The 25,514-nt window shown below is 35.9% G+C and overlaps 1 protein-coding gene across 6 annotated transcripts in view; it reads left to right on the top strand.

The window, feature by feature from the left end:
- Window positions 1-25,514, top strand: part of LOC131439344 (sodium- and chloride-dependent neutral and basic amino acid transporter B(0+)) — a 280,501-nt gene that overhangs the window by 112,220 nt on the left and 142,767 nt on the right. For all 6 annotated transcript variants that reach the window (XM_058610240.1, XM_058610243.1, XM_058610239.1 and 3 more), the window contains one exon: window positions 9,330-9,824. In XM_058610240.1, the coding sequence (XP_058466223.1) occupies window positions 9,330-9,824 (495 nt within the window). The remainder of the gene's footprint in view (window positions 1-9,329; window positions 9,825-25,514) is intronic.

Consider the following 25,514-nt stretch of genomic DNA (forward strand, 5'->3'; position numbering starts at 1 on the left):
GGAACAAACTGGACCATTTTATGAGGCCTACAAGAAAATCTTGAAGAGCAAGACACTTTGCAAGCGTATGAGTAATGTCAATAATGTGGGCGTTAAAACAAATTCCTGCGTTTTTTTCTGATTTTAATCAATAAACCTCCATATGGTTGTAAAATAAACAAATCAGTTCATTCTGCTTAGAATTGCAATTCAGGAAAAGTGAAAATCTTAGTCTAAAACCTTTTCGTTTTTCTGAAAACTGTTCCAGATAAATTATTTCAGTTTCAGCTTACTTCCACTAACACATTTGATTAGCAATGAACACATTCCAATATGGATTTTCTCTTGCAGAAATGATCGCGAAATTAAACACGCGAAAGGTAATAGATATGGAAGGTTGTCGTAAAACTATTTATTTTTCCGGACAACTACTTTTCTAACAGAAAATATTTAGTTTTGGTTTATTTTGTTTAGTGCGATCTAATACAAATGCATTGCAGCCGTCTAGCTAACTTTTTTATTAGGGAATTAAAATCTACAAACATAAAATGTAAGCAATTTTCCATCAAATATTGGTGAAAATTTGATAAAAATTGATAATTCATCCAAAAAGTCAGGCTTGACATTCATTTGAGAATAAATTATTGCAAAAAAAAATTGTTTTAAACTCAATCGTTTGAGCCACTGATAAACTAGTTGCACTGCATATTCAAATACATAGATCTATGGCATACGTACCAAATAAAATGTCAGCAATACAAAAAAATCAAATACAAGTAAACTTTGTTCACATTTGATCCTTGAGGGATAGTTTACAATTCTACAGAAAGAGCCATTGTGGTGAAGTGCAAAATTAGTTCTCTTCACTGTCGTTGAGTGGGAATTTCAAAAGACAAATGTCAGTTTATTTATCTATTTTTTCTTAACAAATTGATGTTTCTTTTCTTGAAGATTCATTTGGCAGTAGCAGAAAACTGCTCCTGGCTGTTTTCCTAAGATTGTCGGTATACTGGACCCACAATTGATGCCTTTCTCATATCAATCATACTATCATCTATAATACAGTGGTATTCTTCAAAATAATTTTCTTCCATTCTTAAAAGAATAACCGAAATCGGTTTGTTTGACCGTCTACTGATAAAAACTATCAATTGGAGAAGATTTGAGGTCGATTTAGAATTTTTTTTAAGGTTTTTCCCCATTTTCAGTGATGGTATACAATTTTTAACCCACTTTACCCTATATTTCCGGATCCGGAAGTCGGATCCGCATAAAATTCAGGAATTACGTATGGGACCACAGGACCTTTCAGTTCTAAGTTTGTGAAAATCGATCGCGCCATCGATGAGAAAAGTTAGTGAACTTATTTTCACAATGTTCAGCACATTTTACCCCATAATGCCGGAACCGGAAGTCGGATCCAAATAATATTCAAGAATTTTGTATGGGACCACAAGACCTTTCATTTGAATCTATTTTTGTGAAAATCGGTTCAGCCATCTCCGAGAAAAGTTAGTGCAAAAAAACGTTACATACACACATACACACACACACACACTCATTTTGCGTACTCGACGAACTGAGTCGAATGGTATATGACACTCGGCCCTCCGGGCCTCGGTTCAAAAGTTGGTTTTCACAGTGATTGCATAACCTTTCTATATGAGTTATGAGCGAGTTAAAATCGATAATTTCCACTGTTTGAAATGTATTGAGATAAATATTAAAAATGAAAACTGAAAGAGGAATGAAATTATGTTTATTTTGCAATTGATATTTCAGTTATCATGACTGGTTTAACTTTCATCCATTATCTTGAACCAATTCGAATACCGAATGAGCTTCGGTAGAAAAAGAGAAACGAATGAAGGACGGGGTGATGCCCATTCGCTGCGACAGCGAAGATTGTGTGTAAAAATGTGAAGTTTACTGCAGTGTAGTGGTCATCAATTGAATTGAATGAAGTTTTACAGCACTGATCACGAGTACGGGCCGAGGACAATAAGTTTATTAATATAGCTTCTTATGCTGGTTGATCCTAAGGCTCGAGCTCCAGGTAGTACCCACCCAAAGCTTCTACAATAAGCCTATTAATTGTAATAAGAATCACAAGTATAGACCGTTTGATCTGAAATATTCACAATAAGCAAATGATCTTGATAGTTCACTTGATTACGTTGGTCTTAAGTTCTGCACTCCAAGTAGTTTTTGGATGAACAAGCATTACCTTCTAATTCATCACAATGATTCAATTAATTGAATGTGATACCACGCATATGGATCACAAAAAAGAAACTCACTTATGTCATCGGTTTCGTTGGTAGACCTCAAGGCCCATATTCCAAAAAGGGTTTTGAATGGACAAGAACTTCCACAGACATTACCACAGGATGTCAATTTGATGGATATAGTGCTACGAGAACATTCCGTACTCAAAAATTATGCAAAAGTCACCAGTCACGCGTTCATATAATGATTTCTTTTTTCCAGAGAATTCTTGGATACCTGCGATCTTAACTAGATTCTACGAAACCAAACAATTCCATAATGTACATTTCATGAAATTCAGTTCACTGAAGCATGTTAGATTGTTTTGTGTACGTATACATCAAAATTTTCCCACATCGTGCAAAAACGATCATCGCATAAATTAAATAGAAAATCGCGTTATTTCAAGTAAAACGCGTGAATGAAATTCGCGTAAACTGAGGTTTTAGTGTATTTCCATATTTTTTATTGCATTCCGTAATTATACCGGGTTTATACAACGGCGTTCTAATATTTCTACATCACTTTTATACCACGATTTCTCCCTAACCTAAAAAAAATTCCTTTCTAAAGCTGAGAACAGAAAACAGTAACTGGGGGCTAAATCCAGCGAACATGGTAAATACGGTAGCACTGCGGATATCAATTCATACAATAATAATCATAACTATCGACTATGCGTTATCAGGATTGCATATTCATATTAAGGATTAATATTTTAATCGAAAACCGACAAATTGAATTTCAAAAAAAAACTATTCAGAAAATGTGAGTGTTTCAGTACCCGAATTTTAATCAGAAGTTTATTTAATTCTGAATCACGAAATCAGCAAATAAATGATCATTAAATATTTGGTTTGCGTTTAGATTCCAACCAACAACCTTCAAAGAAACAAAATGCTAGGCCGAACGAAAGGAACAATCGTAATCGTAACAAAAAAGAGTACGCATGAAATTATCTCTAATATCCATGAAATTCAGCGCAATCAACCTCTGCCAACACGTGCTCCCGCCGGATCCAACCGTTAGTGTTTGTTTGGGTAAGCGTGAGCATTACAAAACACTGCATCTGAGAAATACCTACATTTTTGCGTATGAATGACTTCGGTGCAATAACGTTTACCTATTTCACACCGCTTGAGGGCTGGGAATTGTGGCCGCACATTATCAGCATTTGAGCCGCCCACCGAGTGCAAGTCATTAAGATTTTTACAATAGCTCGAATGCCGTCGGTGCTTGGAGCTGAACCTTTCATTACTGTTGGCTTTAGATTCTGAATTGAGTTATAATTTCGTCAGTTTTCATGTACGCCAGCATCTCATGTTGGCTTGCGTAAAGATTGTGTTGATTTGAAACACCGTCAGACAGACAGACAGTACTGTACTCTGTTTGTGTCAAATTACCGTTGCTGGAATGTTCAAAATATGCGTAACATCGATCTCGACAATCGAACAACCTTCAAAGATCATCACTGTCCCAGTGCACCAAAATTTATCCGATTGCACATCTCCAATCTCTGAAAGCCAGACAGCGCAAAAATTAGCACCTTTCAATTCGATCAATGCAGGAGTTGCTCATTACGCACCACCAGCAGACCATAGCATGTTGACACAGTATTCGATCTATCGGCCAAGCCGGCGTCGATCTCGAGTTCCGATGCTACTGCAGCGGAATGGCTCAGCTTGATTGAAGAAAACTTGCTTATAGGCCAACGATCGTCGAAACACGCAAATCTTCACCACCATCGGGATGGCAGCACTACTACTTCGGTCGATTAATTGCTACAAATTGTGGCATGAAAGTAATCATGTAACAATTAATCAAATTAATTTCAACGATAACATCTTTTTTTCCAAAGTAGGGCTTCAGTTTGTATATGAAAAAAAAAATAGAAAGGATCGATACTAATAATGTGAAAACGTTTTTAATCATTCCTGTCGTTTTTTTTTCATCCATGAATGTAATTTTTTATTGAATTAGATGAGATTTTGATTTTACGGGATGTTGGAAACTGGCGGAGAAAATATTTGAACATTAAAATTGAGCAACTTTTTTATACTTAGTCGCAATTTTCTACAAATCACGTTTCCAATCCGGATAACATTTCGTATCTGAAGCATCGCGATAGGATGTTTTATTTGTTTACCAGGTTACATGAACAATATACAATCTAGTATGCTCAATATTTTTGAAACAAAATCTCTTATGAGCAAAATACATATTTACCTACTAAAACCAATTCTATAAATAACAAATTTTCGTTCCTGTTGGTTATGGCATACCACTGAAAAAAAAAACATCCTGAGTATTTGGTAACCAAAATGAGAAATTCCAAACCGGTTGCTATGCAATCATGCCTTCAATTTCCTTTCAACACTAGCAAACCTACATCCAACTTGGCTCTCGTTAGGTGACATCAATTAATTTTCAATCTCTTGGTGCTATCGTGGTTTTCCGGACTTTTCGGTGCATGATTTCTGGTAGCACACAAAGACGAATTGCGATGACATCGGTTGATTCTCGTGTTCCACACGGTGACATTTCGCTTCTGTGTATGGTTAGTTGCTCAGGACGACGGTGACACACATGCCAATCTTAATTCAGCACCGTCATGAGAGGATCCTTTATCATAACTATACTTATAAATTGATTTGATACCAAGCTGCCAAATGTTTAGAACTGGAAAGTATCAAATATTAATCTGGTTCGGTTCTATATATCAATTTGATACAAACTTAATTTCAAGTTAGTTACAGAAAAAGTAATAAATATTTTGACTTGTGTTTTGTCTCAGACTCGATTTGCACAAAATTTATGTTAAGTTTTGTCTAAATCTAGCTATTAGTGCGATAATGCCTTTCTCTTGCGATTCAAAAACTTTCATTAAAACGTTTGCCAAGCTAGATTTTGACACAAATTTAGGTTGATTCATTCAGAATGATTCGAGTAATTCTCAGAAGCGTTTTTCAACGTTTATTTTGCATATTTGGTAACAACCGTAGAACGGAAAATATCATAATAAATTTGAATCAGGGGCGTATACAAGGGGGGGGGTGGTGTTAGGGGTTCAAACCTTATCGAGTCATATACCGTACAAAATTGATTTAAAAAATTGATATCAATTTAAAGAACAAAACCATTATCGATTTTGATAAAATGTTGCCCCAAGATAGGTGATTAAGGAGTGTATCGAAAATAAGCTATCCACATACATTTGTGTTGTACGCATGTATTTGTGATGGGTTTTTATACTCAGATCACAGCATGCTGTGCGTTTGGCTGCCAGCTTTCGTTTGTTTACTTGTTTGTGCGTTTGAAATTCTGCGTTTCCAAAATGTCGCGAATTGAAAAGGAAGTGAAAATTAAGGTTCTGGACACATGGCTATCTGAGAAGGGTATTACTATGCGAAAATTGGCGAAGCGGTTTGAAATTCATCATGCCAGTGTTAAAACCATCATTAATAAGTTTGGGGAACACTATTCTTTGGATGAGCTAACAGGAAGAGGCAGAAAACCCGGCTCTTCCGACCTGAAACTGAACAAGAAAGTTGTTTCTCTAATCATGAAGAACAAATCAATGTCAATACGTGATTTGGCCAAAAAAACAGGAACAAGTGTCGGAATGGTCCAGCGAATCAAGAGGCGAAATCACCTGAAGACCTACAAGAAGCAGAAAATCTCGAAACAAAGTGTAGAACAGAAGAAGCGAGCAGCAACAAGGGCCCGGAAATTGTATTCGCGTCTTTTGCAGTGTCCGGATGCATGCGTTTTAATGGACGATGGGACTTATGTAAAAGAGAACTCAAAAACTCTTCCAGATCCACAATATTTTACTGTCGTCGTTGGGGAGGATGTGAGCGATGCGGACAGGTCGATTCAAGTGGAGAAATTCGGTTGAAAGGTACTGGTATGGCAAGCAATATGTTCCTGTGGTTTGAAGTCAACCATTTTTTACACTACCGGAACTATACATGCAGAAATCTATCGATCTGAGTGTCTCCAGAAGAGATTGCTGCCTTTATATAAAAAACATAGTACACCTCCACTGGTTTGGCCGGTTTTAGCGTCGGCTCACTATGCCAAAACCACTGTCAATTGGCTTACGGAAAAGGGTATAAATTTCGTTGAGGAAAATATCAATCCACAAAATTGCCCTCAGCTTCGACCCATCGTTACTGGGCATTCGTGAAGAGGGTCTTCAAGAAGACTGGTAAGGCAGCTGGGAACATGCAGGAGTTCAAAAAAAAATTTGGGCTCAAGCGACCAAAAAATGCGATGCAACACTTGTCCGGAACTTGATGAAAAGCGTTCGATCAAAAGTACGTTAATTCGTGAAGAAATAACTTAAATTTCATTCGGTTTTCATTATGCTCAAGTTTAAACTCGTACAATAAAGGATCAATTTTAAGTATGAGTAAAATATCGTTTTTTATCACAATTTGAAAGAAAAATGTGTGGATAGCTTATTTTCGATACACTTCTTAAGTTCCCTATCTACCGATCATACATTGCAAAATGTGCACGTTCAAGGAGAAATTTCAATCAAAAACTATATCTTGTCCAAACGGATTTTTTATTCAGTGTTTTTTTTTATTAAAAACTTAACTAAACTGAAAGTAATAATTATCCAAGATTCCAATATTGTTTTTTCCTATTTCTTGCTTTTGTTAAAAAACTTTTTTCCCTTCAAAACGCCCATCTTCGAATATTTGGAAGGTGTGCAGGGAACATAATTATCGATGTTGGGACAAAATTTCATTCAAATGGAGAATGGCGTTTTTTTTGTTATATTATTTCAAATTTTAAGATCGATTTTTTTCAGTGTAAAATTCGATTTGTATTTTTTCAGTATTTTCATTCGAAAGTTAGACTTATTTTGAGAGCATTAAAAGAGCAAAATTTTTATGTAGTATTTCTCATTACTCATTATTACATTATTACTTTATTTTGCAAAAATTGATACAAATTCCTCGTCCTAAAGATAGTCCAGATAAATTTGTAAAAAATAAGTGAGCAAAATGGCTATTTCTGATAAAGCTTAAATTTGTCTATTCGAATTCTGCACTGAAAAAAAATCGGTTGTCGATAATTAAAGCCAATTTACAAAAAGAACACCACTTTCGAATTCAAAAAAACTTAGTCCCCAGGTAGGTTATTATGTTCCCCTTCAACCGTCTATGTTTTGTAAGGAGTTTTGGAGAAAAAAGGTGTTTTTACTAAAATAATTTCTTATCCATTATTGATACTTTTTGCAAATTTTGGGCAAACAGTATTCTGTGAAAACTCCCCTCAAATTGAGATTCATTTAATTAACTTTCAGTTTAGTTCAGTTTTCGTTTAGGACACTGTAAAATTTTTTTATTAAAATAAAAACTTTTCTCTATGAAAAAAAAATTAAATTTTTAACGTCAATTCGATATGGAATTTGACTGAATTGGTTAAAATCACTGGCCATTTTTCGTCAACGTCTCAAAATTTTTCTATATCCCAAAGTCGATTTTCACAAAAAAAATTTTTTTTTTGAGATTACACCAGATCTGGACATTTCATGCATTTCTAAAATATTTGGCATCAAACATTTTTGCCTTTCTCATATAGAAAGGTTATGCAATCACTGTGAAAACCGACTTTTGAACCGAGGCCCGGAGGGCCGAGTGTCATATACCATTCGATTAAGTTCGTCGAGTACGCAAAATGTCTGTGTGTGTACGTGCGTATGTGTGTATGTAACATTTTTTTGCACTAACTTTTCTCGGAGATGGCTGAACCGATTTTCACAAACTTAGATTCAAATGAAAGGTCTTGTAGTCCCATACAAAATTCCTGAATATTGTTTAGATCCGACTTCCGGTTCCAGAGTTATGGGGTAAAATGTGCAAGGAGTTTCAGTTAGATAATAATAATCGATTGAGTTGTTTCTCAGTTATGTTCGATCATATAAACAATTTATCCATGAAAATTACCCCCCCCCCCCCTCCTATAAATTTTTTATTAGGCCACCTGTTTTAGAGGCACTCATCATATCAACGCCCCACAAACACCCTCAAGATCATATTTGAGCATGTATGGTCTTCAAAATATATCGATGATCGTGAAATTAGATAAGTTTTGTCAGAAACTCCCTCCCCCCTTTTTATGGGCACTTGCTACACCCTCTCCCCACTAAAATGCCCTTATGACCATCAAGTTTGATAGCAATCCGTTCCAATTTGAGCTACAATCACGTCATTTATCATCTGTAAAGCTTGTATTTATAGTTTGGTAAATATTCGATTCGGATGGTGATGGTATAAACCAAGCAATTTAGTTTTTCGTGAATGACGACTAGAAGTTTTTCGATCATGAAATTGATCAGTGTTATTCGAGTCCCGAATTCGAAGGAATCCCGAATTCGAAGGATTCTCGAGTCCCGAATTCGAATGATTCAGTCAGATCGTAGTACATATCATGTACCCAATGCATCGACTGCGAAGTCTGTTGAAACAGAAGGTTATATTCCACATAAGGAATGGACTACCAAAGCTTTGCTTTTTCGATAAATAGACAAAAGTGAACTAACTAATTATTTTAATGAGTTCTGTTATATTTCATTTTGATTTGATCTATCTGTGAATGAATGTTTCTTGTGCAATATGAAAAACTGCACAGTTTTTTTCTTCGAAAAACTGATTAGCACCACATTTTATTGAAATCTAGACTGTTTGTGTGGGACAAGCCCCCCTACAATTATTTCCGACATTGTAACCTGTCTGCTCGTTATGACGAGTAAAATGCGCTTTCCGAAAGTGCTTTTGTGGGTGGGAAGGGTGATGCAATTAAACCACGCTTAGCAATGTCTTGCAAGCGGGTTTACACAGAAAAGGAAAAGCTGAAACTAGGATAACAAGGCAGAGAAATGTTCGTTACAGAAAAAAATGTAGGGTTCATCATTTCAATAAACTTGCTAGTTGCGGTTGGGTTAATTTATGATTACTTGCATTTTGAATGGTTTACTGCAGCGATCCGTTTCCTATTGACACATGCCAATAAATTCGAATGCTAATTTATGCGGTTGTTCTGTTTTTTCGATTTCCCTTTTACAGATAGCGAGTGTCACATCAATGTCATTTTTGTCGGATGAAAATCTGACATTTCATCGTTTTTCCGATGGCACAATCTCATTCACTTCCGAGCGGAAAAAGTCCGCCGAAGCAGCTGCAGCCGGTTTCGGAAATGGTGCTGGGCTTCCGATCCGTTCGGGACCGGCACTTTCGATTGACCGGTTAGCCCATCGGAAGCAATCGTTTAAACCTGTTTCGCCCAACCCGATCTGGACCACGCATACAGCGTTCAACAATTACACCAGTAATGCCATTGCCAACAGCAACCACGCTGCTGGTAGCATCATCGACAACAACAACGCCAGTACAACAACGGCCGGCATTCCGACCGCCAACGATCTGCGGTATCTGTCATCGCCAACCAACGCCAACAACACCAGTGTGCTGCAGAACGGATCCACCGTGAAGCTCCTGTCAACCAAAGTCACCTCCCAGAACAATGTAGCCGCCGAGAGCGATGATCAGTCAAACAAACAGGTATGTCCTTGCACGTGCAGAAGTCAGTTGTTATTTTCCATCATAATTAAATTTATGGTAATGATATTGCTAATGGTTGTTCATATGAAATGATTCCTATCGAGGATTCAAGGTTTACGTTTTTGTCATATTTTCTAAAAGATTTAGATGACCACAAAATTAGACGTTTTTCGCGTCAAACCAAGTTTGGAGTTCACTATCAGATTTCAACCAAACTTTTTGTACTTTGTCTCAAAAAATTACTTTGCATACATATGTAGCTTTTCCAAAATTCATGATTATCTTTTGAAAAGAGCTAGCTTTTTTACTCAATAAAATTTTATTTTTGTTTTTCAAGCAAGGAAAAACTCACATTATTAAACTTTCGCTGTGTCTCCAGTGGGCATGAAACCTCTTCATCTTTTTGTACCAACAGATTACAAATATCCAAATGATACGACATAAATTATTTCCAATTCTATTATGGTAATACGGTGACCAATCAATAGCTGCATATTCTAACGTTTAACACTACCAAAGCACAATAAAGTGCTTTTTGACAATATGTAGTTTTGAGTCGTCCAACGAAAGGTAAATCCTATCAATTTAGAAGTTGTTTAGATAGGGTATTCAATAGGCTGCAGTAGGTACAGTGATATATAAAGAGAAATTAATGTAATCGAAAAATGACAAATCCTACAAATAAGCATTGTACGGGTACGTATGTACTGTTCTCGAAAAAATGATTACCATAAATTCATTTCAAGTCGTAAATTGTTGAAACTTTCAAGTAACCATTAATCACAGCCTTCTCTCCAAGGGTAAATACCCGCACTTTGGACTTAACTCTCATCACATACCCATAATATTATATATTGGTTTGCGAATTTCGTCTAATCAGTCTACTGTAACAGTAAAAACGACATATTGTTTCAAAGTCCGACTGTTTCGGTGATTTATTTCACCTGTTTCAAGGATTAGATTAGGTGAAATAAATCACCGAAACAGTCGTACTTTGAAACAATATGTTGTTTTTACTGTTAAAGTAGACTGATTAACCGAAATTCGCAAACTAAACCACTCTTTTCTTCACACCCTTGTCGTTTTTGAAGGACTGATTTTCGAAATTTTCATTTCACAATCGCCCATAATTTTTCTATCGGGTGAAGTTCTGGCGAGCTGGCAGATTTATTGCCTTCGGTATAAAAACATCATTGTTAGATCGGTACCACTCTATGGCCGGTTTCGCTTAATGGTACGATACCAGATCCAGCCAAAATAGAGTGTCATCTTCGTAGAACCGAAATGCTACAGGTGCTTCTGGAGGCATTCTTTATATATTTGGCCGTGGATGGTTCCAGTCGTTATGCAAGGCTTACTAAATTTACCGCATCCACAGATTGTCACCCACGCCAAGTACTTCTTATTCGATCTTATTGTTGTGTAATTGTAATTGTAAGTTGTGTATGTATGTAACAAAAATATGCACTCACTTTTCACAGAGATGACTGAACCGGTTTTCACAAACTAAGATTCAAATGAAAGGTTTTATGGTCCCATAGCCTGCTATTGAATTTTATTTGGATCTGATTTCCTATTCCGGAGTTACATGGTAATATGTGAAAATTAGAGAAAAGTGTGCATTCAATTTTCTCTTAAACGGCTCAACCGATTTTCACAAACTGATATTCAAATGAAAGGTCTTAAAGTTTCAAAAAAATTTCTGGAATATTTTATCCAGATCGGACTCCCCGTTCCGGAACTAAATCGTGTTAAGTGGAAAATTACCATTTTCATTAGTATTTTTTCACAAACGATGATCAAAAACAGGTACAAATCCCATCAACTGTCTGATAAATTTGTTTTAGTTGGCATAGCTTGTTAATTTGTGGGTATAAAAGCTTAATGCTGCACTACTGGTCTCCCCTTTTCCTGGTCCGGAAGCACCGAAAATGGTACAGAAAAACTCACTTCGATTTCTCTGCGATGCTTGAACCGATTTTCAAATATCTTGATATTGAATTAAAGCTCATATTATCTTTAAGGCTACTGTGAAATTTCATTCGGATCCGACTTCCGGTACCGCAGTTACAGGGCGATGAGTGTCCAAGGTTTCAGATCGCCATATAGAATGACAATATGTACCACACCGAAAGGAGAAGAAAACACAAAACAAACAATGCGTGCTTTGTTCTATTTCGTACACGCTATGAATAAAACGAAACGGTTACGGATGTTTGCTACTAGTGTGTAATATTGGCAAAAGGCGGTGGTGCGGTTGATAAAAATTGTAGCTATTTTATGATCAGTACGACCGAAAGAATAAACGAATGTCAACGAATTCAAATTTATTTGAAAAAATATGAAATTTTCACATCCGGTAGTGCAGTAATACCTTGCCGGTGGTGTAATGATGTCAATAATAATAATAATAAAAGTAATAATCCTAGTACATGTTTTATGCTGTTGATTCATGCTGTTTAGCTTGATTTACATATTCAGATGTAACAGAAACGCAGGTTCGCTTCGTTTGTTAGATTTCGTTTAATTGATTTAATCGAAATAGAGCATGAGATAGTAAGTCTAGGTTTAACTAGGTTCGAAACTTTTCCAATTTTTAGATCATATTAGTTGCTGGCAAACAAACCAACTTCGGTTATTCCGGTCATCTGAATCCGGTTTCGGAATAATTGGAAATGGTGACTAAAAACTGCAAAAGGGTCTCACTCACTTTCCTTCGAGATGGCCGAATCGATTTTCACAAACGTATAGGTTCAAAGGAAGAGTCTTACAGTTTTATACGGAATTCCGAAATTTGTGTGGATACTACTTCCGGTTCCGGAACAGTTGTTTTTGCGAATTCCATAGTAATATTTTTGATGTTATGAGTAATATGAGAAAGGTATCATTACACTACTAGGTGGATTGAAACAGGTTTTTTTAAAACAAGTTTTACAAAAAACAAAAGGAAAGTCATCCAAATTGTGTTGCAGTTTTTGCAGAAATGACATTCCATGGAGAACTCAAAAATTTACAGAAAATATTTAAAATTGTTATTTGTATAAGAATCAATTTCCAGGGCTCTACAATGCACACCTTTTACCTCTGCGAAAATAACATGTTCCACTTGAGCAATCACATCTCAGGAACAACTAGATATTTTCTCGTAAACACTGTATCTGTCTCTAATAAATAATAATAATAGGAGAATAACAACTAGTTAAAAATTAAAGATTACTAAATATATTGCTGAGTAGCTATTAAACAGGCCGGTATCGAGTATTTAGGATTTTTATTCTATTTTTATATGATGAGGCATCACTGTACATCGGTATGATAATATCATTATACTTATCGATAGTAACAGTAAATGAATATTTACAGCACAAAATAGTTAATGCTGATATATTTTATATTAGCACTTTATAATCATATCAAGCTAAGTATGAAGCTACGTAATTACAGTGTTTACATGCATTTCAATTTTTTTGACATTTATGTTGTATTAGAGTTGATTTCATGCCAGTTCCTTACTATCGCCTAATGCTTATAGTTACTAGGGAACAAAGTTGTTCAAAAAATAATGTTTGTTTTTGGAAGTCGAATTAAAATTTTAGAAATTCATTTAGGGGTTAGCCAAATTTTGTGCTAGGGCACATAACCGTTTTTATTATTTTTACGTTTCGTCTTTGACTCATCAGTGCAGAGCTGCTCGACCAGTTCTTCTGTCAAATTTAAAACTGGTTTGCGATGCCGTTCTATTTTTTGTATATTTGAAACACGAGTAAAACACTGCTGGGGCTGCCAGTTTTTCTTGTTATAAAATTCAGATTTATATTTCGTAACTGACATAAATTATGAATCTAGAACTAGAACACTACTGAATATGCCCTTAGCGGTTCTAATTGAACTGCCGAGTTTAGCACTAAGCAGTTCAATTTGAACTGATCTGCACTGATGAGTCAAAGACGAAACGTAAAAATAATTTTGGAAATTGTTATTTTTCAACGATCATCTAAATTTTGATTTTATTAAAAACCTTGTCTATTTTCGTAATTTATTGGGTTTTGATACCATTTATTTGAATAAATTCAGCAAAGAAAAGATTGGCTCTTTTCAAAAGACAATCCAGATCAATTTCGAAAAGAAATATGCAAAGTGGCGTTTTGTGACAAAGTTTAGATGTCCAGTGTGAGTGTGATTAAAAATCTGAGAAGATACTGCCGAAAAATTTTTTCGAGTCGGTGCGCAGTTCGTCATTACTCCGAAATTTCATTCTGATAATTTCCTAATTGCGACATTCAGAAGACAACATTTGCTTGTCAAGTTGATAAAGGAGTGAAATAAATTTAAATGGCGGTCGACTGGTCTCGAGAAATAATGTTTTGTATGTTCGAACCCCGATATGAGAAAATTCTGAGCCGGGGTAAAATAAATGATATAAAAAAAGAAAAAAAATTCTTAGTGTCAGTTAAGTCATAACACAAGCCAGAGTAATTGGCATGTAATCTTAAGGCATTCTGTTAAACAGATGACCATGTTTGGCTTCGAAATGTAGTACGCAAACTATGGTTTCCTATTTGTCAATGTTATGAATAAAACCATGCTGCCTATAGACTTTCGAAATTGGACGGTTGATGTTTATTTTGGATCGTCTAACGTGGACGGCCTTCCTCCTCGAAGCGTAACAATCAATGTTATGCACTCGAATGGTTTATTTATTTAATTAAAAATGAAAACGAGGAAAACCCACCGTTTATGTGCGAAAAAATGTTTTTTTTTTCGCCAAAGCTATGTTGATTTTCGTTCATTGAGGCAACAAACCATGGCCGATCCGGCATGTAACCGATTAACCCAGTGATGTGTATGTTAATCATGGTAATTCGTAATTGTACATTTTTATTGGAACTTTTTTTCAGTTGAAAGCTTTTCAAAAATTGTACCTTCAATTCCGCAGTTTGAATGCTCCATAACAGTCAACCAGGTCATCGAATTGCAGGGAATTTATCGGAACAATGTAATCTTTAAAATTAAATCATTTCCAGTTTGAGTTTCAGATACAATTATTAAATGACTTGAAAGGGCATCACCCCTAACTAGAACAATATTTTAATTAAAGTGTCATTGAACTTTCCACGACCGGTGAGAAACAACGCGTTTTGTCTGTATCAAGATATGAAACAGGAGTCATAATTCTGCCATTACGATTGAATCAGAAGCACCCAGCAGTGAGCACAGGAAGCTTACTGAATCCACCCGTTTTGGCCAAGGGCCCATTCAGGTGGGTCATTTGATCGATAACAACACAAGAGGGTCACCGACTCCAAGCGAGAGTATAAAATTGTTTCTTTCGTTTTCGACCACTTTATTTATCAATAGAAACCAGTCGTGACTGGCATTCAGCGACGAGTAGGTTAGGTACTTCGGATATTTTTTAGATTACTGTGTCACCATTCATCGGCCAATCGATGTAGCGAAATGAGGTAATTTAGAAAAAATATGGTTTCCAGGAAAAACTTATCTAATCTAGCTTGTTATAGGCAATGCTATGGTTTTGAAATCGGAGTTATTTTCGTGGGAAACTTTGTGTTTACACATATTTTGCAAAAATTTAATTGAAAATAGCTGAACACAGCTCATTGTTCCTATTCCGTTGCGGTTGTATTGAGGTGTTTTGAATTTTAAAGTTGTTACATTTGTCATACACGAAAAGAAATCCGTTATCATAGTAATTATTAGAAAATCATGAAACAAACGATTTCATATTTCCATGAACCTATGACAATTATTCTTGATTAACGGGGGACGGGTATAGCGTGATGGGTAAGTCGATGCCTTTCACGCAGCCCGCCTGGGTTCGATTCCCAACCCCGCACATAGGGTCAGAAAGTTTTTCTGGCCCGAAGAGGCGAATGACTTTAATGTTAAAGCCTCTATAATTGAAACAAAAAAAAAATTATTCTTGATTTCACGGTCAAAATTAGTCAAATCATGAGCAATACTTCTTATCCCAGGGAAATTCATCACAGTCGGAAAATGCGTTGCAGAGTGTGTTTCGTTCGAAACACGTAATTCCAATTTTCTTCCCGGATACCACTTTGAACCTTCTGAATCAAGTAATGGATGGATTATGTAACATGATAATGCAAAGACGAAAGGAGACATTTGAATAAAAACAAAGCCTAAATTGCTTCAGAATCCAGAATCAGAACTAATTGGCTCAAGTGGCACGTTCCCCTAGTTATTTGGAGATTTGTGCCTTGCCATGACTCCTCATCGTTTTCCTAATGGGAAGGGAAAGGAGAAAGGACCATGGAAGAGAATTGCCCCCGAAGGGACTGGAGATTTTAGAAAATCGTTGTATAGGCAGAAGTAAATTCGGCACCCCATAAGAGATGCCAAACCATCTGCTAAAAACTATTAAGGTCAATACAGAAAGGATTCATTCACCCCAGGAGGAACGATGACTATAGCTCCTTCTGAGAAACGATCGAATATCCTTTGATTTTAGCTCCGCATACACAGGCTAAACTAAGTATGAAGAACCAATAGCCCGGATACGTAGTCGCGTCAAAGCGGAAGAGTTACATATCCATAGATATGAAGTACCGTAATCGCAGTCACACACATCACATGAATAATATTTAGTACGCACGAATAGTAGCAATGATGGTTGGAAAAATGCAGTAGACATTTTGACATTTTCAGATTCAAATCTGAAAAAAAATGCTTTTGTCTGAGCGCAAGTTTGCAAGCTGCGCCAGTAGCTGGCATGTTTGGATGTAGCCCAAAAATGAATTGTGCTCTAGCTAACTCATCAGCCCATTAATTTCCAGTAATACCAAAATGGCCGGGTACCCGTAAGAAGTTAACCGTATTTGAAACACTGCGATCTTAAATTTGAGTTCGATATGCGACCATTAGATTTGACCGTGAATTATTCGAATTTAGTGCCTTCAAAGCTGACTAACTACCGAAACAAAAATAACAGATTACTACAGATTCTCTGCTGGAGTGCCGATTACACTTCGCACAGAATCACGTAGATTTCTGCTTGGAACACAGTACAGTGTCTAACAAGTGAACGAGCCTGCTCTAGTCTCATTTCACCACAGTAGACACCAGCACCAGCATGACCATCCAACAGAGGACCGTCCATATAAAAAACTATGTGTTAATCACGTTGTTAAGTATGCCATTGGACCCCGTATAATTAAAGACATAAAAGTTGTCATCATGTCATGTTTAATTTGTTTCATAGATATGAGAATCCAAGCTGTATTGATCCATCACTAATCATTTTTCTGTCTTTATTTGGATATTTTGGTTCAAATTAGATAATTTTTAAACGATTATTTAAAAAACAAAATTATAAAAATCATGCCACGATTCATAATTATAATATTTGCTGATTTTAAATATGAAATTTGTTATAATGGCAATGAGTACAAAACTGGTTAGAGAACACCTTATTTTGGTCGTCGTTTCTAAGAAACACAATTTTCAGATTATAAACAAGTAATTAGATGGATTGAATTTAAATTGATATTTTAAAGAAATTCATTACTTGCTATTCACTATTTGGCTATTCCAATAAATAGATTTTGAAACATTCGTTGCAGTCCAAATATCCTAAAATTATGGGATCGCATTCACAAAATTATGTTGATCATAACATTTTTTCTGACTGAAATTGCAACACTCTACTTATTCATCGAATATCTCTCAAAGGCTTATATCTTAAATCTACCGTGACAAAATATTAATAATTGAGTTTAAATATGATTAGTTCATAAAAACATATATGTTGTCACGATAAAAATAAAGTCTCATATTTTGCTGTGAAACACAGTCAGTTTCAATGCATTCGCCATTTTATTCGCTTCAATTTCCTGGAAGTGTTCGGGGAAAGAAGAGGAGAGGAGCGAAATAAAATCTACTCAACAAGGTTCCTAAAGACACCGACGCTAAGGGAATTGAGGGAGTCAGGGAGAGAGATTCAAAATCTTTACGCGACCCACTCCGGCACCAGAAGTCACAGCCATTTGATCTTTGAACTTGATCAATGTGCCGACAGTAGCTTTTAAACGAGCCTAAGTTTGTTAAAATCGGTTAAACCATCTCTGAGAAAATTGAGCGGTAAAAATATCTTCGAAAAGCGCACATACACACATACACACATACATTTTCCGATCTCGTCGAACTGAGGTCTCCGAGGATCCGTTCGAAAGTTGGGTTTTCCAGCAATATTCATACCTTTGTATAGAAGAAGGCAAAAAAGAAAATGAAGTTAGCCAGATAAAACTATTTTTAAAAACTGAAAAATTGATAAGAAAGGGTTCTTTCGAAAAATTAAAAATTTATTTTAAAATGTGTATGTTGAACGAAGGGACAAGTTATTCAAAACAAATCAACTAATGTTAGAACACTACAAAAATCTGATTTTTAAAGTGGGGAAAAGAGAAACTTCTGCAATTGTTGTACGAAGTATGAAACTGCGTTAAATTTTCTTACATATTTCTCTAAATTTCGACAGGTTCGTTAAAGTGAAATCATCTTTTAATGATTAAAAAATGTTTCATACTCAACACTCCAGAGTACCCATTATCTGCTCTAACTAACTAACTCGTTCTCCCTTTTCACATTTACATTCATTAGCCATATAAACACTAAAGCAAGCATCAAAAGTTTCTGTTTAGTAAGAAAATGTGTAAGCTCGATTAGCGTCACTCGATGGATACGTGTACCCTTACAAGTGAGATCACCATTACCAATACAATTTGTTAGTGACGAAGAAGACAAAAACTGAAGACATTGATGTTGACTAGTGCCGTATGCTTCAGAGAGTTGAGAGTTCCGAACAAAGTGCTTGTTAACATGTGGATCAATAAGTGGCGTGACTGATACATACATGATGCCAATAAAATTTCCGTAATATATTTTATGAGTACCTACAAAATATACCAGTAAAAATTACATGACATTCTGATGTTTGGTCCACGAGTTACAGTGATTTAAGTTACGCTAGTCTTGATATTTCCGAAACAATGGACTCAAAACAATTTCTTATGTTGGTTTATCATCGCTTTTCGATGAAAAAATACATTGTGAAACCTGGCTCGAAAACTCGGGACTCTATTCCATTAAAAACAACCATCTTTCAGTGGCATGCTGAGATTCAATGTGCTCGCAGTGACGCTATGCTGAACGCTCCTGCCGACTAAATAAGGTAAATACAAAGGAAGCCTTGAAAAAAATGCTTGTCAAATTGCCCTTATTTTTGTGTGAGATGTCAGCTATCATTTTGAAGATGTTATACGGCAGTGTGTGCACTATTTTCAATGAAGAAAAAACGACAACGTGTAGTTGATTCTCTGCGCTGTTCATCGCTGTTTCGCCGATATAAACCGGATTATTTCGGTATATATGTGACAATGGACGAAATCTGGATCCATCATTACACTTCGAATTCGGAACGGTCGTCAGCCGAGTGGACTGCGGTCGGTGAGAACTGTCCGAAGCGGCTAAAAACGCAAATGTGGGCCGGTAAGGTTGTGGCCTCCGCATTTTGGAAAGCTCGTGAAATTTTGTCCATTGACTACCTGGCTATCAGTAGCGTACGCTACATTGGCCAATTGATGCGTTGGAAGATCGTAATCGGTGAGAAATCATTCCAAATGAAGAACAAAAAGTTATCTTTCGCCGTTTTACAATTCGCTCGATATCTTTTATGACTTTCACTTCGAATTGCTGTCGAATAAACCATATTCATCGGATATGGCGCCCAAATTAGTATTTTTTGACTACAGACGAGAAGGAAATTCTACTCCTATAAATGCTTATTTCGAAACAAACGATAAATCGTTCATTAGGAAAGGTGTCGAAATGTTAGAAAACACTGGACTTAACCCATGGGCTGAAAAGTCTCGGGCCACACACTTAGATGGCGCTAGTTTTATTGCAGTTACTTTTTTTTCAATTAATACTAACCTTTAAAAGACAGCTGTTAAATTTTCCTAATTTTACACTGCTCAAGAGATGGGAAAAAATACCGTTCAAGCAAAGTAATGGCTTGAAAAGTGTTATGGAAACTCCGCTTCATCAGAAACAACAATAAAACGTTTATTTGCTGACTTTAAATGTGGTTCAAATAAGGTGACAACATCAGAAAACATAAAACAAAATTCACAAAATCATTTTGCATGATCGAAAAGTGAGGTTGCGTGAGATCGTAAGAATACCAAAAGAGCGTGTTGGCTTTATCTTGCATGAGCATTTGACTATGAGAAAGCTCTGTTAAAAGTGGGTGCCGCGTTTGCTCACTGTTGACCAAAAACGAGAACGTGTTTGGCCATGTTTAAACGAAACAAACCGAAATTTTCGCGTCGATATGTGACAATGGATGAAACATGGATTCATCACTTCACTGCGGAATCAAAACGAAAGATTATGGCCTCCGTATTTTGGGATGTGCTTGGTGTAATATTTATCGACTATCTTGAGAAATGAAATATCATTAACAGTGAATATTATATAGCGTTATTGGAGCGTTTGAAGGCTGAAATTGCAAAGAAACGACCGCATATGGCAAAGAAAAATTTTTTGTTTAATCAAGACAACGCACCGTGTAATAAGTCAATCAAAACAATGGCAAAACTGCATGAATTGAGTTGCTCCCACATCCACACCGTATTCACCAGATTTGGCTCTCAGCAACTACTGGCTGTTCACAGACCTGAAAAAAAATGCTCGCCGTTAAGAAAATTTTGCACGAATGAAGAGGTTATCGCTGAAACTGAGGCCTATTTTGAAGCAAAATACCTGTTTTAATCAACCTAGTATGAGACTGTAAAACCTCTCCTTTGAACCTATAAGTTTGTGAAAATCGATGTGGAAGGAAAGCGAGTGAGACCCTTTTGTAGTTTTTAATCACCATTTCCAATTCTTCCAAAACCGGATTCAGATGACCGAAATAGCCGAAATTAGTTTGTTTGCCAGCAACAAATATGATCTACAAATTGGAAGAGTTTTGAACCTAGTTAAACCTAGACTTACTATCTCATACTTTATTTCGATTAAATCAATTAGACAAAATCTAACAAACGAAGCGAACATGCGTTTCTATTACTTCTGCATATGTCAAGCTAAACAGCTTCAATCAGCAGCATAAAACATGTAGTAGGATTATTACTTTTATTATTATTATTGACATCATTACACCACCGGCACGGTATTACTGCACTACCGGATGTTAAAATTGCATATTTTTTCAAATAAATTTGAATTCAATCATATTCGTTTATTCTTTCAATCGCAGTTATCATAGAATAGCTAAAATTTTTATCAACCGCAGAACCGTCTTTTACCAATATCACACACCATTAGCAGACATCCGTAACCGTTTCGATTCCTTCTTAGCGTGTACGAAATATAACAAAGCACGCATCGTTTATTTTGTGTTTTCTTCTTCTTTCGGTGTTGTACATATTGTCAATCTATATGGCGATTTGAAAACTTTGACACTCATCGCCCTGTAACTGCGGAACCGGAAGTCGGATTCGGATGAAATTTCACAGTATTTTAAAAGATAATATGATCTATATGATATGATAATTCAAATCATGATTTGTGAAAATCGGTTCAAGCGTCGCAGAGAAATCGAAGAGAGTTCTATTTTTGGAGTTTTTCTTCACCACTTTCGGTGCTTCCGGAACAGAAAAGGGAAGACCAGTAGTGCCGAAATAAGTTTTTATGTCCACAAACTGATAAGCTCTGCAAACTAGAAGAATTTATCAGACAGTTTTATGGGATTTGTACCTATTTTTGACCATCGTTTGTGAGAAATTATTAATGAAATTGGTAATTTTCCATTTATTACGATTTAGTTCCGAAACCGGACGTCGGATCTGGATGAAATGTTCTAGAAATTTTGTAGTTTAGTTTGTAAAAATCGTTTCAGAGAAAAATGAGTGCACATTTTTCTCTAATTTTCACTTATTACCATGTAACTCCGGAACTGGAAGTCGGATCCAAATAAAATTCAATAGCAAACTATAGGACTGTTAATCCTTTCATTTGAATCTAAGTTTGTGAAAATCGGTTAAGCCATCTCTGAAAAAAAAGATTGCATATTTTTAACATTTTTTTTGGTACATATCATCCTATATCTCTGAATCCGGAAGACGAATCAGGATGAAATTCTATAGCAGGCTATGGGACTATGGGACCTTTTATTTGAATATTCGTTTGTGAAAACCGATTCAGTATTTGTGACACACACACACACACACACACACACACACACACACACACACACACACACACACACACACACACACAATATTTGCTCAGTTCGTCGAGCTGAGTCGAATGGTATATGACACTGGCCTCGGTTAAAAAGTCGGTTTTCACAGTGATTGCATAGCCTTTCTATATGAAAAAGGCAAAAATCGTTCTACAAAGGTGGTATTTAAATATTTGAACGGCGCAGGAATGATTGCGTTACTCTTAATAGAGATTACTTCGATGAATGAAGTTAATCTTGAACCAAAAAATCGTATTCTCTTTTTAATGGCCCAGGATTTTTCGGCCCATGTGTTATTGACCTTAGCTCACGAAATCAGCAGCGCCAAATAATCTAATTTTGGATCTACATTTGTCATTTAAAACGAAACACTTCCCTTCTGAAGCAAGTAAGTTCTTCGTTCGGCTACTTTTACAACAATTTGCCTCTTTACTGGAAAGTTAATTCAATAAATTACCTAAACACCCTTTTGCATAACATTTTTTTAAACAGCTCTGTCCATCAATAATTTTTGTGCATATCTTATGCAATGTCATTGCCCACATTAAATGATCGCGAAAACCAATCATCGAATTCAAGTTGAAGTTGAGCAAGACTCCTCCTAAACGAGTAAAACCGAATGTATCGAAATCGACAAAACAAAACTGAAAGGAAAAAACGAAAAATCAACGTCAAGTTGAGTCGAAATGCGTACTAGAGAATTGAAGAAAAATAAATTGCCAAGTTCGCAATGTAAACTACTTGAGAGTTGGTTTGACTTTGGCAAATTGTTGTGCTAGTCTTGTTCTCACACTGCATTGGCAATGAGACATTTAGTTGCGGGGATAGTTTATTTAGAAAAACTTGCTGAGAATTTTTTTCTCGTTTTGCGCAGCAGTCAATGACAGTTTCGTAAAATCAATCACTTCCTTGTTAGTTCTAGATCAGTAGCAATCATTTACTGATCTTCGGGACTATCCATAGTGTCACAAACATATGAATAGAACTATCAAGATAGAAACTTCCCGGTAATGCAACGGAAGAAGTCAACCAAGCTGTCAGGATGGTAATTGAGTCGTATAGCATCGCCAGTTAAGAAGTAGTTTATGACGAAGTTCACAATCATATGGCGTTTGTGGTTAACGATTCGTGGCGCACAGAAGGAAACTCCAGAACAATGCCTCAGTATTATTTATGTGATGTGCTGCTTATACATGTTTGCCAGAAACAGTTCCACTATTTCACTCCAGCCAGCCAGCGTTTACCAGTCCGACCGATTCTATCTAGATTGTATACTGCCGGACAAACGGATGCCGAGCGGTTCAAACTGCTTGACCATATTAAGGAGGCGGAACGTGCCGTTCCGTTCTGTTCCGTTCTTTTGCTGTAAACGCGGTGCGTTTCGTGGTGCTGCTTGCCCAGAGGGACGGAAATTATTGTACCTGAACCAAACAAAACCGAGGTGGTCGCGGCGAAATTGATGGGGTTGACCACTGACTGTAAGAAGGTAAGTAATGTGTTCGACTTGGAACAGCATTGCCCTGCCGCATCGGTAGCAACAGATGTTCCGAAAGACGAGACCAGTTACGTGGACCGTACGGTTCTGGTCCATACATCGACATTATTCATCCGAGGGAAACTAACAATTAGTGTAAATTACGGTTATTTGGGGGAAAAATTCAAGTGCATTCTCACAGAACCTACGCTTGGTTCAAATAAGTTCAAATCATAAGATATTTTTTGTGTGTGAAAGAGCTCACAATTGCCACTCTTTCAGTAAACATACCCAAGTCTAATGTGGGTGATCTATAAAGTATAAAGTCTATAAGTTGACATTGAATCAATTCACTGTTTGTGGCTTGATTTAAAATCAACTATCTATTTTTTGTTTTACTAAAACCAGCCCGAAATGGTAATCTTTCTGCGGCTGTTCCTCCTGTCGAATTGAATTTTCGTTCTTATATAGCAATAAAGCCGAAAAAAAGTCTCTAGGATTAAACATAGCTTGCCGTTTGGGGAAATCCTTGCATCGTTTTTGGGAGCTATAAACATTCCGAACACGTTCGGACTATCAGAAACTTTACCCTTGTTACGTGACAAACAAATCTCGGATGCATTGAACATTATGTTTCTTTTGTGAATCACGATCTTTAGATGGTAGTTATGCTTTCAATAAATTCTTCATAGTTCGCAATATTGATTAGACAATATTTAATGATATCTTCTGTAAGCTATGTAATAAGATCTATACCCGATCAACAGAGCATAACTGGATTCTATCAAAATTATAATGATCTTAATATTTATATCTCATTATGTTATAAATATGATTCCAAATCAGAACCAAACATTCAGATTTGATTAAGATTATAGCAAGTTCAGATATTATATTAAGGGCTGTTATATTTTAGGTAAAACTATACTAGAGAATTGAGAAAAAAGAGTTCAAACAATTTTATCGATCATGTTTTTGAACTTCAACCCGAAAAATGCTCTGCTTCAATTCAATCAGCAGTAACAAACATATTTTCCAATTTCACATACATGAAGATGCTTTTGAAAACAATAATTTGATATTTGAATTTGAAATGACGGTCTAAGTTTTAAATTTGAGAACGTTCCTAAGTAATTCCCACTTAAATTGTGTAAAGTTTGTATTCAAATATTAATTTTGAATTGAAAATAAATATTTTTCAAGATGATTTTGCGCTTTTTCTCTTTCGAACAACAAGAGGTAAGGCAAAAGCTTTAAAACTCGAATAATTAATATTGGAAAAAGTGATGTAGCATTCGACTCAGGTAATTGAATTCTGCAATGTTTCCTCAGATATGATTCTCACAAGTTTGAAGTCAAATGAATGCTTGAATTCTTCAATTTTCTCGGTGACCGATTTTTGTTTCCGAAAACACAGAGTGATAAGTGTTCAAAACTTCAAAACGTTTTCAAAAGTGACGCTGCAATAAACGAAAAACAAAATCTAAACTGGGTTCAAAACCAAAATCTAAACTCAGCTCAATCGTTTTTCGATTTATAGGTCTTTTAGTTGCAGACTGAAAATAGCGACTTTAGTTTTACCGGACCCCGGATGTACTGGAAATAGATCGAAAATCAATGAAATCGAAATGAGTTAGTTAGGTCATCAATTAATAAAATCTACAAATTGCAGATATCGCATTTTGCCCGTTGTCATTTATATCATTGCATGAACATTTTTACATTCATGAATCAGACAAAAACGATTTATCGCACCGTAATACTTTCGATTTGAAAAGTTCAATCTATTCATATCTGATAAATTGATGATAGTCTCATTTCGTAGTATTTTGAATACTACGCATTATGAGATTTTCCATTTGAATCATTTTTTCTGTGAGTCAATCTAGGTAGATATCAAACAATCAAACCCGAATAAAAGTTCAATTTTGAT

The sequence above is a fragment of the Malaya genurostris genome, chromosome 3, assembly GCF_030247185.1.
Source record: "Malaya genurostris strain Urasoe2022 chromosome 3, Malgen_1.1, whole genome shotgun sequence".
NCBI classification, from domain to species: domain Eukaryota; kingdom Metazoa; phylum Arthropoda; class Insecta; order Diptera; family Culicidae; genus Malaya; species Malaya genurostris.